Source organism: Brassica oleracea, chromosome C4 (assembly GCF_000695525.1).
Source record: "Brassica oleracea var. oleracea cultivar TO1000 chromosome C4, BOL, whole genome shotgun sequence".
Taxonomy (NCBI): domain Eukaryota; kingdom Viridiplantae; phylum Streptophyta; class Magnoliopsida; order Brassicales; family Brassicaceae; genus Brassica; species Brassica oleracea.
This window is the reverse complement of record NC_027751.1, coordinates 49478975-49495678: the sequence shown is the minus strand read 5'-3', so window position 1 is coordinate 49495678 and position 16704 is coordinate 49478975. Positions and strand designations below refer to the sequence as shown.

The following is a 16704-nucleotide window of genomic DNA, read 5'->3' as shown; positions in this document are numbered from 1 at the left end:
GTATGTAGAAAGATAGGTATATGACTTGATTAATGACTCTTACAAGACATTTCCAGCATCTGATGTAGTTTGACAAGCTTTGAGTTTGTCGTAAATGTCTACAAATACGTTTATTTGCAAATTGCAATCTTATAAAAGAAGAAAATCTCATGAGTTGAAGGTGTAATTTTTGAATTTTTGTAAGTTAACGGTTGATTTACAAATAATTAAAAGTAGGAGGGTTTATATGAAACTTTTCCGAAGAAGATTCAGACATTGACACGTGACAGCATTGTGTCATAAAAAAAAAAACATGTGGCGTAGACTTGTTCGGTCTTCCTTTTCTATTCTACTGTTTCACGCATCTGCTCTGTTTCTGTGAATTGATTCTATCTATCTGGTTATGGCGGAGACATCTGCGCTTCTCTTCTCTCACCTCACCATCTCTCGCGTCTGGGACGCCACCGCTTCTTCATCTAGATTATCTCTTCTTTCCCGCGCTCGTCCGTCTCGTTCGGCTAGACTCACCGCCAAGGCATCGCATTACGGTAGCTTCTCCGATGACGATGCTTTCTTCCCATGGTCCGATGGAAATAACGGTACTGCTGATCCATTGTTCATTTTCTCCAGATTGTGTGATTTAAAGTTTAGATACATGATCTTGATCAAACTACTCTGTTTTCTGATTTTAATCATGCGTAATTTGATTCACAGGATGTTTCTTATTTTGATTATTCTTGATCTTGTTGTAATCAAAACCACTGTAGATTCAAAACGGTTGCGTTTTTATGTTTTACAGCCATTGAATGGGTTCATGAAGAAAGAATCACACTTTTCACCTCTGATGGGCTAATTCAGATCGGTGGCAACATGGTTCCTCGTCGCATCAAATCACATAATGTATGCATTTTCATTTCTCTGGTTAACTTTTGGCTTCTTTGATAATCAAAAGGTAGAGTCTATGACTGATTGATGAAGTGCTGCCCTTTTTCTCTGATAATGTTTTTTTTTTTATGTGTAATCCTCTCTGGTGGAAATTGAGAAATATGCTTTGTGACAGAAGAAACATGGGAAGTCCAAGAAACATCCAAAGTTTCAGGAAAGTTCCTACATGGATCCTGCCCAAGAACTATGCCTTGGAGCTCTTTTCGACATCGCAGCTACAAACGTATGCAAATACATTCTCTTTCTTCTTTAGTTAAACACTATAGACACAACAGGTATTTTATCCCATTCTTTTAAAATGTCAGGGACTTGATATGGGAAGAAGACTCTGTATCTATGGATTCTGTCGCTCCGTTGAGATGCTTAGTGATGTTGTTGAAGACACTGTTTTAGAATATGGTGGAGAGGTTTGTGTTGAAACCTCTCTCTCTATCTCTGAACATTTTCTTTCTCACTCGTCTTAAGTAAGTCTTTTACTTTTGTGTTGAAGGTTGTTGCTGCAGAGAAAGAGAGCAAAGGGGGTTTACAAGAGAAGTTAAAAATGTCAGTGGCGGTTCCATATCTCTGGGGAGTTCCTCCCACTGCAGAGAGGCTTCACCTTGCTGTTAAAACCGGTGGAGGCATCGTTGACAAAGTTTATTGGCAATGGGATTTCTTGTGAATCATGAAAGTTCTACAATATTGGTGCTCTAACTTCACAAGTCTCAAGTGTTTATAAGTCATTCAATGTACAGAACCCTTTACATTTGGTATAAATTCCCTAATTGTATTCAACTACAGATTATGTGGGGATAATCTGTTTAAAGACTTTATTTTTCATAAATTGAATAAGTGGTAGCATATACTATAATGATTTTAAAATCTATTATACATAGACACCAACTAGAGACTAGATAATGCTTTAAAAACAGGTTTAGTGTTTTTCCAAATATGATTTTGAACTTTGAACGCCAAATATATCCATTAGTCTAATAATGCATATCAGATAATTTGCCCAAACCTTTGAACATATTGAAGATTAAGCTGTAGAAAAAAGTGTCATTGCATTTCTGTTTAAAATGTCAAAATGTATCATTCTTTCTCTTATTATACATTCTAAAATACACATGATCACTGCAAAAGATCACAGGTTAAAAATATCCGTAACAAAGCTAGTTCTTGCATTTACTAGGATTTTTACTTTAACTTGTAGAAATAGTCTGATGAAACTAGTTGAGTTAAGCTAGCTGTTTGTCAACAAATTCCCCCAAAATTTGGCCATATTAGACAGGTTTATATTTGTAGGGTCTTAATATTTGATTTGTTGTGGATATTTATTTGTAAAGGGCAGCAGCCTTGTTTGCTATAATGTTTGAAAAAGTGATTTTAATAAATTTGTTTTATTGATTCTGTAAAGGTAGCTATTTGGTAAGCAAACAATTTGACTTATGTAGAGTTACTGTTAATTCATCTTTCTGGAACCAACCTTGAGCCTGACACTGACATCCCTTGAGTTAACAATGATGATAATAGTACTTTGGTGGTGATGAACCAAGTACGACTGACAAAGAATCCTATTTTCCCAGTTGTCGTTCATTTTTGTTTCTGTCAAACTTATGTTTTAAATCAATTTTTAATTTAGCTCATTAGGAGTTCAGTTTTGTAAGAAAATTTAAATCTACTGTACTTTAAACCAGGATAATACCTGCGCAATTGAATTTATTTGTATATATTATCAACAATTTTTTTATATGTTTGATCATTTTATTTATATATATACAATGTTCTTTGTTGTTATTATATAATTTTTTTCTGATGGACCAGATCAATTTTTATTAAAAATTGTGTAACTAAACTATAATTAATATATCATGGGTTTATCGGATTGGACATTAAACAAATTATGACATAAGAACCTTATTTTTTTCTACCGAACACTTTATTGAAAAAAAAATGAACAATATTGTTTCCACAATTGTATTATTTTCACATTTATCTTCCATATGGTTTTGAATTGTTTCAGATCAACCATTGAATTGATACATGTCATTTTAATGTTTTTAGTCGCATGCTTAAGGAAAACTTACATTTTTGTAATTTAAAATCGTTTTTAAAAATTCAAAATATAACATATAAGAAAAATATCTAACATATAAGAAAAATATAACATTTAAGGTTTCCTCATTTTTTTTAAATTTAAAGTCGTTTTAAAAATTTTAAATATAACATATAAGGTTTCCTCATTTTTGTAATTTAAAGTCATTTTAAAAATTCAAAATATAACATATAAGAAAAAAACTAATTTTTTTTTATTATATGGTTAATGTGATTGTTTATTTTTTTAATAATATAAAATTAAACAAAAATGAAGAATGATGTAAAAGTTGTTATCAAATCTTTATTATTCATAGTTATTAATTGTCATATATACGTTAATCATATTAAGTAATTTCGTAGCTTTTATTTAAGGAAAGAATACACATTTCTTATATTTTGGGTTAATATAATGTTCCCTAGTAATTGGATTTTGACCAACATTTTTTTCAATCGATTTTTAAGCTGTCATGTAAACTAAAATATCATCATAATTAAATAACACCTAAGCATAGTCTTTTTTTAAGGTTCCAACTTTTTAAATGATCCTCAATTAATATATATGAGATATTTTTGAAGAATAAGTAGTACAACGAGAAAAATATTTAACATGAAATATTTAGAAATTGATGTGATCAACAAAAAATATGTTACATTGAGATAATGAATAAAATGTCTAAACTCCTCTTAAAAAGTAAGTTGGTAATAATTATTTTGTAGTGTTGAGAAAAAAGAGAGGATAAGAAGACTGAATCAAAGTTGGTGAGAGATATCAATAGTACATCATGAACTTATCCTCTGTCTTGTTTTCATCAAACCACAAGCTATTGCTACTACTACTCGTACAATTACTACTTATCAATTGCTTGATCTCATCCATTCCATAATCTTCCATTGATCTGCCCTCCTCTTCATGATGATAATCATGATGTTTACTCTTTACTCTTGCTACTGTACTTGTTGTACTTGATGACCCACTTCTTACATCACTCAACAACATTATTCCCTTGCTTGCACTTTGCTTCGGGCTGTCTTCTTGATGGCTCATTATGAGTTTGTTGCTACTTGGAGAGTTTCCCAAATTGCCCATGTGTTCTTGATATAATAGGTGTTGTTGTTGGTCCATCATTGTCATCATCCCCTGAGGAGGTATGATCAGCTCGTTTGTACATGCTGATGGGTTATAATAAGGAAAACTATTGATCATGTTGTATTGTGATGAAGATGATGGTGACGATGATGATGAAGCAATGGCTAGGAGGTGATGAGGTGGTGGAGGAGCCATAGTGGCAATGATCTTCTTCTTGAGCTTAGTGTTCCAATAGTTCTTGATGTCATTATCAGTTCTACCATGCAAGTGAGCTGCTATCACTGACCACCTGCATGTTCAACATGATTTACTCCTTTATGTAACCACAATAGTAAAGTAAAAAAAAAACCTTTTAAGCTTAATTCTTCAGTAGTTGTCAAAGTGAATTTGCTCCATTTATTTTCCTAAACTATGAACTAAAGAATATACCCTCAAAAGAAGGCAATTATACTGCACAAAAGGTGGGTATGCAAAAGCTAAAACCAATAACTTTTTATTTAAAAAAAGAAGAGAGATCGAAACGTCCTTGAAACATGCAAAGTCTCTTATTTTTTGATACCCACTTTCTACATTTTTCCCATGATTTAAACAAGAGTTAACTTTTAGCATCTTTAAGATCAGGTATATACACCAAGAAAAAGAAATTGATATCGGAATAATATCAGTTTTAGTATTAGAACTGAAGCTAGACTCTTAACCTGCTTCCAATGGAGGCAAAGAGGCTGCAGATGATCTTGTCTTCTTCCTCAGTGAAATCTCCATGTCTTAAGTTGGGTCTCAAATAGTTCAACCATCTCAGTCTGCAACTCTTCCCACATCTCCTTAAACCTTCATTCATCAATAAATTAAGAAAACGAACCAAGACCCATCAAAAAGGTAAAAAAAAAAAAATCCAAAGAAATACACCAAAAAAAGAATAGAAAATACAATAAATTAACCCTTTCGAATCATGAGATATAAAAATACCTGCTTTCTGAGGGAGGGCAATCCAATTGCCACCAGTGCCTTTTTTCTCTATGTAATCTTTAAGCGTTGCATCTTCATCAGGAGACCATGGACCTCTCTTCACATTTGCTTTGTCACAACATGGAGCCCTCCCCATTTCTCCCTGATCTCCCAACTGGTCCTTAGCTAATCTATGTGTTATTCTTGAGGGATCTTTGTTTTGTATTTTGAAGAGGGAAGAAGAGAAAGAAAAGTGTTTTCTGGTTCTATAATTATCAAAGAGTGAGACATATATTTATTGCTAAAAGTATTGGAAACGCCCAAGTCAATGAAAAACCTAATTTCTATTTTCTTCCCATTATGCCTTTTCCTCCTCTTCCCATGTGGATTACCTTCATTACTATAATATATACATAGGCAGAGAAATAAACAATGTACTTATATGCATGCATTTTGATCACCAAAGCAAAACAATAACAGCTGGTCTAAGTTGTGAAAGTGGAGAAATAAAAAAACAATTCTTGAAAACGAAATTAATAATTCTGTATTTATTTTAAGAAGTTGGACAAATGGTTCGTAGAAGAAAACAAATTGGACAATGGTTTAAAGTTTCCTCTGACGTCCCCATTTCGATTGAACGTACGTGTTTGTCTTTTGAAGATACCAATCAACCTTTTAAAATTGGTCAGCATTGAATTAAACCGAATCAAACCAACCAGAAACAACATGATTTTCAGCTTTACTTTTGCAAATTTAAGATTAGTAATAATTAAATTACATATATTCAAACAGTAAAATATATATGGTATATGAAAGTCGGGTTAGATATACTATTATATATGAAAATGGTGCGTGTATGCAGATTTTATAGTCAACCATTTTCATGCTTGGTATTAATTTTCTTGGTACACTGTACACCAATAAGAAGGAAATAATTGTTCAAAGACTCGTGATAAGAAAAAAACAAAATAAAATAAAAGAGAAGTTGACATTAAACCAAAAAGTAGAGAAAGCATGACTGTGACCGTGTACTTAATTTCCAAAAGACAAGTGAAATGTTTGACTAAGTCATTTCCCGTAAGACTTTGTCAAAGTGATTGATCGCGAGGCACCACAATGACATATTATTCTTATGGGAAGAATATATGTACAATACATTAAGCATTTATTCATTTCACATAAAGACTTGTGTGTTTCTGTTTACTAGGCATAATGTATGTATATTACACAGATTCAATGGCGACATTTTTTATTTCTTAATTTTGATGGGCCAGCGGTTAAAGTTGTTAAGTTGGTGTGCCACTTTAATTTTCAAAACAATATTTAAGGGTTTTAGATTAGTTAATTACAAGTGGATCAGTCTACACTCATTTCTTATTTTACATAGCTACACACTCACTTTACTTCTCAAGTCAGTAAACTCGCTTAAGACTGATCAAACCACTAACTTAATAGTAACACACTTCATATACCTAATAGCAGTTGCTTGCTGTCTACTTAGCTAGCCTTCATTACTGCTAGCCACAAAATGGATGTGTGATATTAGTTTTCAACTTTGAAGTTTGAATTGTATGTTGTTTTAGCTCTATAACACGGTTATAACTTATATGAATATATTATAACAGTAGACTGATTCAGTTGTAATTAACTAATCTAAATTAAAAGTATATAAAATGTGCATTGCAACGAGTTCTTTTATATATAATATACACACTAAAATTACTAACCTAATTGTTGCGATGGAGTCTCTACCCGAAGACATTTCTCAGTGACTTCATGGTTATACCGAAAGATCGAAATCTATCTATATTAAGATTTTATTAAATGGATCAATAATTGATAAAGAGGTCTTTTAGTAACATATAATAGGCCTCTATCATAATGTTCCACTCAAATAAGTGCCTACCAATCTTGTGAATGCAGACTTGTAATGGAAAATCTCTGTAAAATGTTAAGTGTTAACCCTTACAATTATGAATTATTTACATGTAAATGTAACTATCTGGTAAATACTAGCATTCAATCCGTATATTATACATAGAGGATAAACAATGTACTTAAAATACTAGTCCTATTACTTTTATATTTTTATTGACTAAAGAACAATACAAAGGTATATTATAAAAGCAACTTTATATACATTACTAGAATGTTATCAGTCTCTGCCTCTCCTCCACATTGCTTCTCTCCCTAGAGGTAACACAATTACAACTTCTCAGGTCCAACATATGAGCTTAAGTAACCATTAGTGAAAGTTTTTGCGATTGTGGCTTTATGATAAATGTTTAAGTCAGTCCAAATCGTTAGTCTCCGATATTTACCTAGTTAACACTTGGACCACAAGAAACATGGTTATGCTAATATTCATCTCTGTTGTGGCAGCTGCAACTGTAAGATATCTGTTATTGAACCCTTTGTGGAGATTGTAAAGTCCTTGAATTACCTGATTAGCCTGTTCATTGGGGCCATCTAGGGAACATGGTACCTTCGTCATCCATACCAATGTTCATGCTTTTTAAAAATTGGTTGCCTCATGTGCAAACAATGTGTTCTGTTGAGAGTGGTTAAGGTGGATAGGTTCGGTTGAGGCTAACCGAACCGTGTAGTCAAGCGATAAGCATGAAGGTGGCTGTCGATAAGTCCTAACGATTATGATAAGGACTAAGTAGATTGCATGTTATCGTGAGATCATATTGTTGAGAGAATCTAGTGTAACAAGTATATATGTACGTAACCTGATCATTGAGTAATATACAGAACAGTTTCATACATTCTCTCTAAGTTTACATGGTATCAGAGCGTATCTGAAGATCCATTGAGTCTTAGTAGAGAAAGAAACGTAAAAATTCTATCATGTCTAAATCAGAAGCTTTGGCGGTCGCCGGTAGCAGTGGAGAGTCAGTTCCAAATACTTCGCCGTATTACTTGGCGAACTCTGATAACCCAGGGGTGTCGATCTCGCCCGTGTCATTGAATGGTGAGAACTATGCCGAATGGGCATCAGAATTGGAGAATGCGCTTCGTGCGAAGCGTAAGATTGGCTTCATCAATGGTGTCTTGTTGATGCCAGATGAGAGGGAGAAACCGACGGAAGCAGAGGAGTGGAGGACCGTCAACTCAATGATTGTGGGGTGGATTAGAGCGTCGATCTCGCCCACGATCAGATCGACCGTTACCTTCACCGCTGACGCTTTCAAGATGTGGAGTGACTTGAAGAGGAGATTCTCTGTGGGAAACACTGTGCGAGTGCACCAACTCAAAGCGGATCTCGCAGCGTGCAAACAAGACGGCTCTAGCGTCTTGGAGTACTTTGGGCGCCTGTCATTGAAGTGGGAGGAGCTTCTCAACTACAAACCGCTTCCAAACTGCACATGTGGTGCTGCAGAAAAGATTGCCCTTGATTATGAGGAAGAGAAAGTCCACATGTTCCTCATGGGATTGGATGATGCTCGGTTTGGCAACGTATGCACGAACATTATCGGAATGGAGCCACTGCCGGACCTGAACTCTGTGCATCAGAGAGTGGTCAGGGAGGAGAGGCGACTCCTATCGTCTCGAACTGAAACCAGACAGGACGCAGTGGGGTTCATGGCAAGATCAGAGTTGTCTCAGTCAGACAATTCATCGACCAATGGCTCAATGGGAGCGGTCACAAGAAGTCGAGGAGGAATGACATGCTCTCATTGCGGCAGGACAGGTCACGACAAGAAAGACTGCTGGCAAATCATCGGTTTCCCGGAATGGTGGACCGAGAGAAACCAGACAGGAGAACGCGGCGTTCGCGAGAGAGGAAGAGGACGTGGCAGGAATCAAGCTAGATCCAATGCAACACAGGCCTCGGGTTCCGCAGGATCCGGCGTTCCGACTCTGACTCACAAACAGTGGGCTTCACTGAGTGCTCTTCTCGAGCAACAGAAGTCGACCCCAATTCCAGAGAAATTGAATGGTAAGATTCAAACTGGAGAAGTAATACTTGACACAGGTGCGTCTCATCACATGACGGGAGACGTGCGGTTACTCGGTGATCTACGAAATGTTGTGGGGTGTCCAGTGCACTTTGCAGATGGAAGTCAAGTACAGGCGACTCAAACCGGATCACTCAAGCTGTCAGATAAGATTGTGTTGGAAAACGTTTTGTTTGTGCCAAACTTGAACTGCACATTGTTGTCTGTTGCCAAGTTGCTTAAACAAACTGGATGTTTAGCTGTGTTTACTGATACCTTATGCATTTTGCAGGACCGTTTTACGAGGACTCTGATTGGAGTAGGTGAAGAACGGGATGGTATCTATGTTTATCGGGATGTGACAATTGCGCGAGGCCTCAGAGTTAAGGCTGCAGAAGACAAGACTTTGTGGCATCGCAGATTGGGACATCCCTCGTTTGGTGTTTTGGCTTTTTTACCGTTTGTGTCCGGTGTTCTAGAAAAATCTGATAAATTTGGTGGTTGTGAAATTTGTTTTAAATCTAAACAAACTCGAGGAGTGTTCTCCGAAAGTATCAATAAAGCTTCAGTTCCCTTTGAATTAATTCATGTCGACTTGTGGGGGCCATATCGAACAAAATCATCATGTGGCGCTGTATACTTCCTCACCATAGTCGATGACTACTCGAGGGCTGTCTGGATACATCTCCTCTCGAGAAATTTGAGGTAAAGATAGTGCTGCCAAACTTCTGTCGATTGGCACATAGACAGTTCGGTAAGCATGTCAAAACGGTCAGGAGTGACAACGGCACGGAGTTCACGTGTCTCTCAAGGTAATTTGCTGAGAACGGTATCTTGCACCAGACTTCTTGCGTCGCAACCCCTCGGCAGAACGGCAGAGTGGAGAGAAAGCACCGCCACATACTCAATGTCGCCAGATCGATCATGTTTCGAGCCAACCTTCCAGTCAAGTTTTGGGGTGAGAGTGTACTAGCGGCTGCACACGTCATCAACAGAACTCCTTCAAGCTTGCTGAAAGGGAAAACGCCGTATGAAATCTTGTACGGCAAGGCTCCGGTGTACACAGACATGAAGACGTTCGGGTGCCTGTGCTTTGCACACAACATGCAGCGTGACAAAGACAAATTTAAGGCGCGGAGTAGGAAGTGTGTGTTCGTTGGATATCCATTTGGGAAGAGAGGATGGAAACTGTATGACTTGGAGAAACACGAATTCTTCATATCCCGAGATGTCGAATTCAACGAGAGTATTTTTCCGTACGATAATGAACAAGATGGTGGCCTTACCGCCTCTGCCGACATCCAACTGGTGCAAGGGACTGAAACTTTGGAGCTGGTACCTGACTCCAGGGGGAGTGATCGAACTGAGGCAGTCGAAACAGTAACTACTGCACCTGGAGAAGAAGAGACCAGCGGAGTGGTCGAGCACGAAGCTGAAAAACCAGTAGAAGAGGATACTGGTAGAAAAGAAACAGAGGTAGGAACGACAAGGGTCGTCGTAGAGGAGGCAGTTGAACCAACGAGTGAGGAGACAAGGGAGGTAGCAGAACAGGAGCTTGGCAGAGGACATCGCATCTCTAAGCCTTCGGTTAAGCTCCGCGACTATGTGACTTACAACGCGCATTGTCGTCCTGATAAACACTTCGATCACCCCATTCCAGCCGCTTCATCGTCGCCTTTTGAAACGTGTCTAGGTAAAACCTCCTCTTACCCTCTATCAGCCTATGTGACTGACGCAATTTTCTCTGAGAAACATCAGGCATTCCTAGCAGCGATCACAGTAGCGGAGTCACCACGCAGTTATAATGAAGCAGTGCGTGACCCCTTCTGGAACAATGTGATGGGAACAGAGATTGGTGCCTTGGAAGAACATGGTACGTGGGATGTGACTGACCTGCCACCAGGGAAGAAGGCGCTGGGATGTAGATGGTTGTACAAATACAAGTTCAACGCAGATGGCATGATTGAACGAGGCAAATCAAGACTCGTCGTTTGTGGTAACAAACAAGTGGAGGGAGAAGATTACGAGGAAACGTTTGCGCCCGTTGCAAAGCTGACGAACTGGGATGTACATCAAATGGACGTGCATAACGCTTTCTTGCATGGAGACTTAAAGGAAGAAGTGTACATGAGGATGCCTCCTGGCTTCAGCGCAAGCGATCCGAACAAGGTGTGCATGTTGAGAAAGTCCCTCTATGGACTGAAGCAGGCACCAAGGTGCTGGTTCGCAAAACTAACAACAACACTCAAGCAAGCCGGATTCAAGCAGTCTTACAACGACTACTCTCTGTTCACTTACATCAAGAATAACAAAAGCCTGCGCGTCCTCATCTACGTGGATGATCTCGTCATTGTAGGCAGTGATCTTGATATGGTGGAGAAGTTTAAGGCTCATTTGAGCAAATGCTTCAAGATGAAGGACCTTGGAAAACTCAAATATTTCCTGGGGATCGAGATAGCTAGAGGACCAGAAGGGATGTTCCTCTCACAGAGAAAGTACGCAATAGACATCATTTCCGAAGCAGGACTTGGGATGCAAGCCAGTGCTGACACCTATGGAGCAAAACCACAAACTGCTCTCAGATAACGGGCCATTCCACAAGAACCCTGCAAGGTTCAGACGCTACGTTGGTCGTCTCGTTTACCTCACCATCACGCGTCCCGAGCTGAGCTACGCAGTTCATGTGCTATCTCAGGTGATGCACAAGCCGCGGGAAGCGCACTGGGATGCGGTAGTACGAGTGCTGAAATATCTGAAGGGATCTCCGGGTCAGGGGATCATGTTGAAGGCAGTTAGTGATCTGCACATACGAGCGTTTTGTGATGCGGACTGGGCATCATGTCCGCTTAGTCGTCGGTCCTTGTCTTCGTACATAGTCTTGCTGGGAGATTCACCTGTCTCGTGGAAAACGAAAAAACAAGATACAGTGTCACATTCATCGGCGGAGGCAGAGTACAGGGCAATGGCTGCAGCATTGAGAGAGTTGAAGTGGTTGAAACGCCTACTGGGAGATTTGGGAGTTGCACACAAGTCGCCTATGGACCTGTTTTGTGATAGCAAGTCAGCACTGTACATTACTGCGAATCCGGTGTTCCACGAAAGGATGAAACACATCGAAACCGACTGCCATAGCGTGCGAGATGCAATGGAGGATCGGCTCATCGTTACAAGACATGTCAGAACGACTGAGCAACTAGCTGACCTGATGACCAAGGCGTTAGGAAGTGCACAGTTTCACTATCTTCTCAACAAGTTGGGCGTCCGTAACTTGCACGCTCCAACTTGAGAGGGAGTGTTGAGAGTGGTTAAGGTGGATAGGTTCGGTTGAGGCTAACCGAACCGTGTAGTCAAGCGATAAGCATGAAGGTGGCTGTCGATAAGTCCTAAAGATTATGATAAGGACTAAGTAGATTGCATGTTATCGTGAGATCATATTGTTGAGAGAATCTAGTGTAACAAGTATATATATACGTGACCTGATCATTGAGTAATATACAGAACAGTTTCATACATTCTCTCTAAGTTTACATGTTCCTTTAGACATATATATATATGTCCTGTACTCCTGGTGCTGCGGATAGTCTTATATTCTTGTTTTGCTTATGATTCATCTATACTTTGTATGTGATGGTCGTGGACTTGCCACTTGTTTTCTCTCAGGCAAGGCAGGGTTCTTTTTGCTATGGGTTGCTATGGAACATACTAAGACTTCCGGATACGTTATTCAGATGACATTTTTAGACATTTTTTAAACTTATTAGTCCGTCTGGCTATTGAATCAAAGAACTATATTTCTCAAAGAACGCTTTGTTAAAACTCTCTCAATGCTTTAGAAAACAACTCAAAAAACTAAAGCTCTCAAACTCATAAGATATGCAAACACCCTTGCATCTCTTTATATAACTTTATAATTATCCTAAACTCATTAGGATTAACACAACTCTATTTCCTAATCCTTTAGATAAATTCAAACACAATAGGATTAGGTAGCTTGTACTCTAAGCTATTTCATGCTTATCTCAACAAGATTTGCTGCAGAATATCAACCGTAGGTTTAAAAAGATTCAATGATTTACATATAAATTTTCTAAAGCAAAAAATAAATACTCTAGATTTATGGTTTTCTACAGATAAAAATAAATAAAAAGAAAAAATAAATCTGTAACTTTAAAAAATCTTTAGAAAGCATGATTGGCAAAAATTTAGGCTGTAGAAATAATTTAGGCTGTAAAGAGATCTTACAACACTTCTAAAGCATTCGCCAATCAACCTTTTAGATAAACAATATGTTTTTTATGTTAACGGTGGTTCAATTCTTTTTTATTTTTTTTGGTAAAATGTTAAATTCTTAAGGATGATTATAAATAAATAATATTCAATGATTTATTGGAATGAGTCACCATTTACATGAAAACATGCTTAACATCCCTCAAATGTGCTAGCCGGTACATGTTATTATGTATTTGTTGTTGAATGTATTTTTATTAGCAAATTGTTTCTCCGCTATTCTTTTATATTAACAACTCATTTGTTTTATCTATTGATATATGTAAAAAAAAAAAAAAGTAAACTATTAGATTACAAAATTGAGAACGTATGCACCTAACGTAGATGTTGGATATTTGCCAAAAAATCCATTTAACCTTTGAAGCATAATTATATGTGATAGAACATATTATATAAACTACGGATAACTGTGACTATTGTAAAGAATAAAATTGATAAAATTATACCAAAGATTAAGAAAAAGATGATACAACTGCAGAGTCGAGATATTATCTCTTTTCTTAAATCAAAATACGTCTCGTAATGCGACGGTTCGATAACGTAATGAGTCTCAGGATACAACTGCAAAAAATCTTTTGATTTACGTCACTCTATCAGAAACCTGGTGAAACTAGTTTTGTGTGTACTCTCGGGCTCAAAAAAAAATCAAAAGAGAAATAGGAAAATAATAATATGCGAATTTTTTTATGTATGTTCGAACAGGGGCGAAGCCAGTGCCAAGACTAGGGTGGCACGTGCACTCGTAAATTTATAAATATTTACCGTTTTGTATGTAAAAATACAAAGAAACGAGCTAGATCAGATGGTTAAGTAGTGTTGTGCACCCCTTCAAGTCTCAAGTTCGACTCCCCTTAGTCCTTTATTCTATTTTGCACCCACTGAAAAATTATTCTGGATTTTCCCCTGTGTTCGAATGAATCCAAGAAAGAAGAGAATATACACACCAAACCCAACGTCTTTTTTGCACCCACTGAAAAATTATTCTGGATTTTCCCCTGTGTTCGAATGAATCCAAGAAAGAAGAGAATATACACACCAAACCCAACGTCTTTTTTGCACCCACTGAAAAATTATTCTGGATTTTCCCCTGTGTTCGAATGAATCCAAGAAAGAAGAGAATATACACACCAAACCCAACGTCTTTTTTGCACCCACTGAAAAATTATTCTGGATTTTCCCCTGTGTTCGAATGAATCCAAGAAAGAAGAGAATATACACACCAAACCCAACGTCTTTTTTGCACCCACTGAAAAATTATTCTGGATTTTCCCCTGTGTTCGAATGAATCCAAGAAAGAAGAGAATATACACACCAAACCCAACGTCTTTTTTGCACCCACTGAAAAATTATTCTGGATTTTCCCCTGTGTTCGAATGAATCCAAGAAAGAAGAGAATATACACACCAAACCCAACGTCTTTTTTGCACCCACTGAAAAATTATTCTGGATTTTCCCCTGTGTTCGAATGAATCCAAGAAAGAAGAGAATATACACACCAAACCCAACGTCTTTTTTGCACCCACTGAAAAATTATTCTGGATTTTCCCCTGTGTTCGAATGAATCCAAGAAAGAAGAGAATATACACACCAAACCCAACGTCTTTTTTGCACCCACTGAAAAATTATTCTGGATTTTCCCCTGTGTTCGAATGAATCCAAGAAAGAAGAGAATATACACACCAAACCCAACGTCTTTTTTGCACCCACTGAAAAATTATTCTGGATTTTCCCCTGTGTTCGAATGAATCCAAGAAAGAAGAGAATATACACACCAAACCCAACGTCTTTTTTGCACCCACTGAAAAATTATTCTGGATTTTCCCCTGTGTTCGAATGAATCCAAGAAAGAAGAGAATATACACACCAAACCCAACGTCTTTTTTGCACCCACTGAAAAATTATTCTGGATTTTCCCCTGTGTTCGAATGAATCCAAGAAAGAAGAGAATATACACACCAAACCCAACGTCTTTTTTGCACCCACTGAAAAATTATTCTGGATTTTCCCCTGTGTTCGAATGAATCCAAGAAAGAAGAGAATATACACACCAAACCCAACGTCTTTTTTGCACCCACTGAAAAATTATTCTGGATTTTCCCCTGTGTTCGAATGAATCCAAGAAAGAAGAGAATATACACACCAAACCCAACGTCTTTTTTGCACCCACTGAAAAATTATTCTGGATTTTCCCCTGTGTTCGAATGAATCCAAGAAAGAAGAGAATATACACACCAAACCCAACGTCTTTTTTGCACCCACTGAAAAATTATTCTGGATTTTCCCCTGTGTTCGAATGAATCCAAGAAAGAAGAGAATATACACACCAAACCCAACGTCTTTTTTGCACCCACTGAAAAATTATTCTGGATTTTCCCCTGTGTTCGAATGAATCCAAGAAAGAAGAGAATATACACACCAAACCCAACGTCTTTTTTGCACCCACTGAAAAATTATTCTGGATTTTCCCCTGTGTTCGAATGAATCCAAGAAAGAAGAGAATATACACACCAAACCCAACGTCTTTTTTGCACCCACTGAAAAATTATTCTGGATTTTCCCCTGTGTTCGAATGAATCCAAGAAAGAAGAGAATATACACACCAAACCCAACGTCTTTTTTGCACCCACTGAAAAATTATTCTGGATTTTCCCCTGTGTTCGAATGAATCCAAGAAAGAAGAGAATATACACACCAAACCCAACGTCTTTTTTGCACCCACTGAAAAATTATTCTGGATTTTCCCCTGTGTTCGAATGAATCCAAGAAAGAAGAGAATATACACACCAAACCCAACGTCTTTTTTGCACCCACTGAAAAATTATTCTGGATTTTCCCCTGTGTTCGAATGAATCCAAGAAAGAAGAGAATATACACACCAAACCCAACGTCTTTTTTGCACCCACTGAAAAATTATTCTGGATTTTCCCCTGTGTTCGAATGAATCCAAGAAAGAAGAGAATATACACACCAAACCCAACGTCTTTTTTGCACCCACTGAAAAATTATTCTGGATTTTCCCCTGTGTTCGAATGAATCCAAGAAAGAAGAGAATATACACACCAAACCCAACGTCTTTTTTGCACCCACTGAAAAATTATTCTGGATTTTCCCCTGTGTTCGAATGAATCCAAGAAAGAAGAGAATATACACACCAAACCCAACGTCTTTTTTGCACCCACTGAAAAATTATTCTGGATTTTCCCCTGTGTTCGAATGAATCCAAGAAAGAAGAGAATATACACACCAAACCCAACGTCTTTTTTGCACCCACTGAAAAATTATTCTGGATTTTCCCCTGTGTTCGAATGAATCCAAGAAAGAAGAGAATATACACACCAAACCCAACGTCTTTTTTGCACCCACTGAAAAATTATTCTGGATTTTCCCCTGTGTTCGAATGAATCCAAGAAAGAAGAGAATATACACACCAAACCCAACGTC

General features: G+C 37.6%; 2 protein-coding genes across 4 annotated transcripts; one reads left to right on the top strand and one right to left on the bottom strand.

Moving 5' to 3' along the window:
• The first annotated feature begins 307 nt into the window (after window positions 1–307).
• Window positions 308–1766, top strand: LOC106339487. 3 transcript variants are annotated; one of them, XM_013778314.1, is made up of 5 exons: window positions 308–578; window positions 779–879; window positions 1040–1147; window positions 1230–1331; window positions 1428–1766. In XM_013778314.1, exons 1-5 carry the CDS (start codon window positions 383–385, stop codon window positions 1461–1463), a joined length of 543 nt encoding a protein of 180 aa, XP_013633768.1. In that variant the 5' UTR covers window positions 308–382; the 3' UTR covers window positions 1464–1766. The 3 variants fall into 3 exon arrangements, with proteins under 3 accessions (XP_013633768.1, XP_013633767.1, XP_013633766.1); XM_013778313.1 differs by having other exon boundaries at window positions 309–578; window positions 1043–1147; window positions 1415–1766; XM_013778312.1 differs by having other exon boundaries at window positions 310–578; window positions 1415–1766.
• A 1898-nt stretch (window positions 1767–3664) lies between these two features.
• LOC106340453 (transcription factor RAX2-like) lies at window positions 3665–5412 on the bottom strand. Its single transcript, XM_013779332.1, has 3 exons — window positions 5054–5412; window positions 4786–4915; window positions 3665–4376 (listed from the first exon to the last, which is right to left on the bottom strand). The coding sequence occupies exons 1-3, from the start codon at window positions 5187–5189 to the stop codon at window positions 3770–3772; spliced, it is 873 nt and encodes a 290-aa protein (XP_013634786.1). The 5' UTR covers window positions 5190–5412; the 3' UTR covers window positions 3665–3769.
• Window positions 5413–16704: the final 11292 nt, after the last annotated feature.

What these genes read in the sequence shown, in the direction of transcription:
- LOC106340453 (XM_013779332.1), bottom strand. Translation starts at nt 5,189, where the DNA reads ATGGGGAGGGCTCCATGTTGTGACAAAGCAAATGTGAAGAGAGGTCCA. An exon ending in TGCCCTCCCTCAGAAAGCAG is followed by an intron (nt 4,916 to 5,053) that starts GTATTTTTATAT and finishes TGATGAATGAAG; the next exon opens with GTTTAAGGAGATGTGGGAAG. An exon ending in TTTGCCTCCATTGGAAGCAG is followed by an intron (nt 4,377 to 4,785) that starts GTTAAGAGTCTA and finishes TTGAACATGCAG; the next exon opens with GTGGTCAGTGATAGCAGCTC.
- LOC106339487 (XM_013778312.1), top strand. Translation starts at nt 383, where the DNA reads ATGGCGGAGACATCTGCGCTTCTCTTCTCTCACCTCACCATCTCTCGC. An exon ending in GTCGCATCAAATCACATAAT is followed by an intron (nt 880 to 1,039) that starts GTATGCATTTTC and finishes GCTTTGTGACAG; the next exon opens with AAGAAACATGGGAAGTCCAA. An exon ending in TCGACATCGCAGCTACAAAC is followed by an intron (nt 1,148 to 1,229) that starts GTATGCAAATAC and finishes TTAAAATGTCAG; the next exon opens with GGACTTGATATGGGAAGAAG.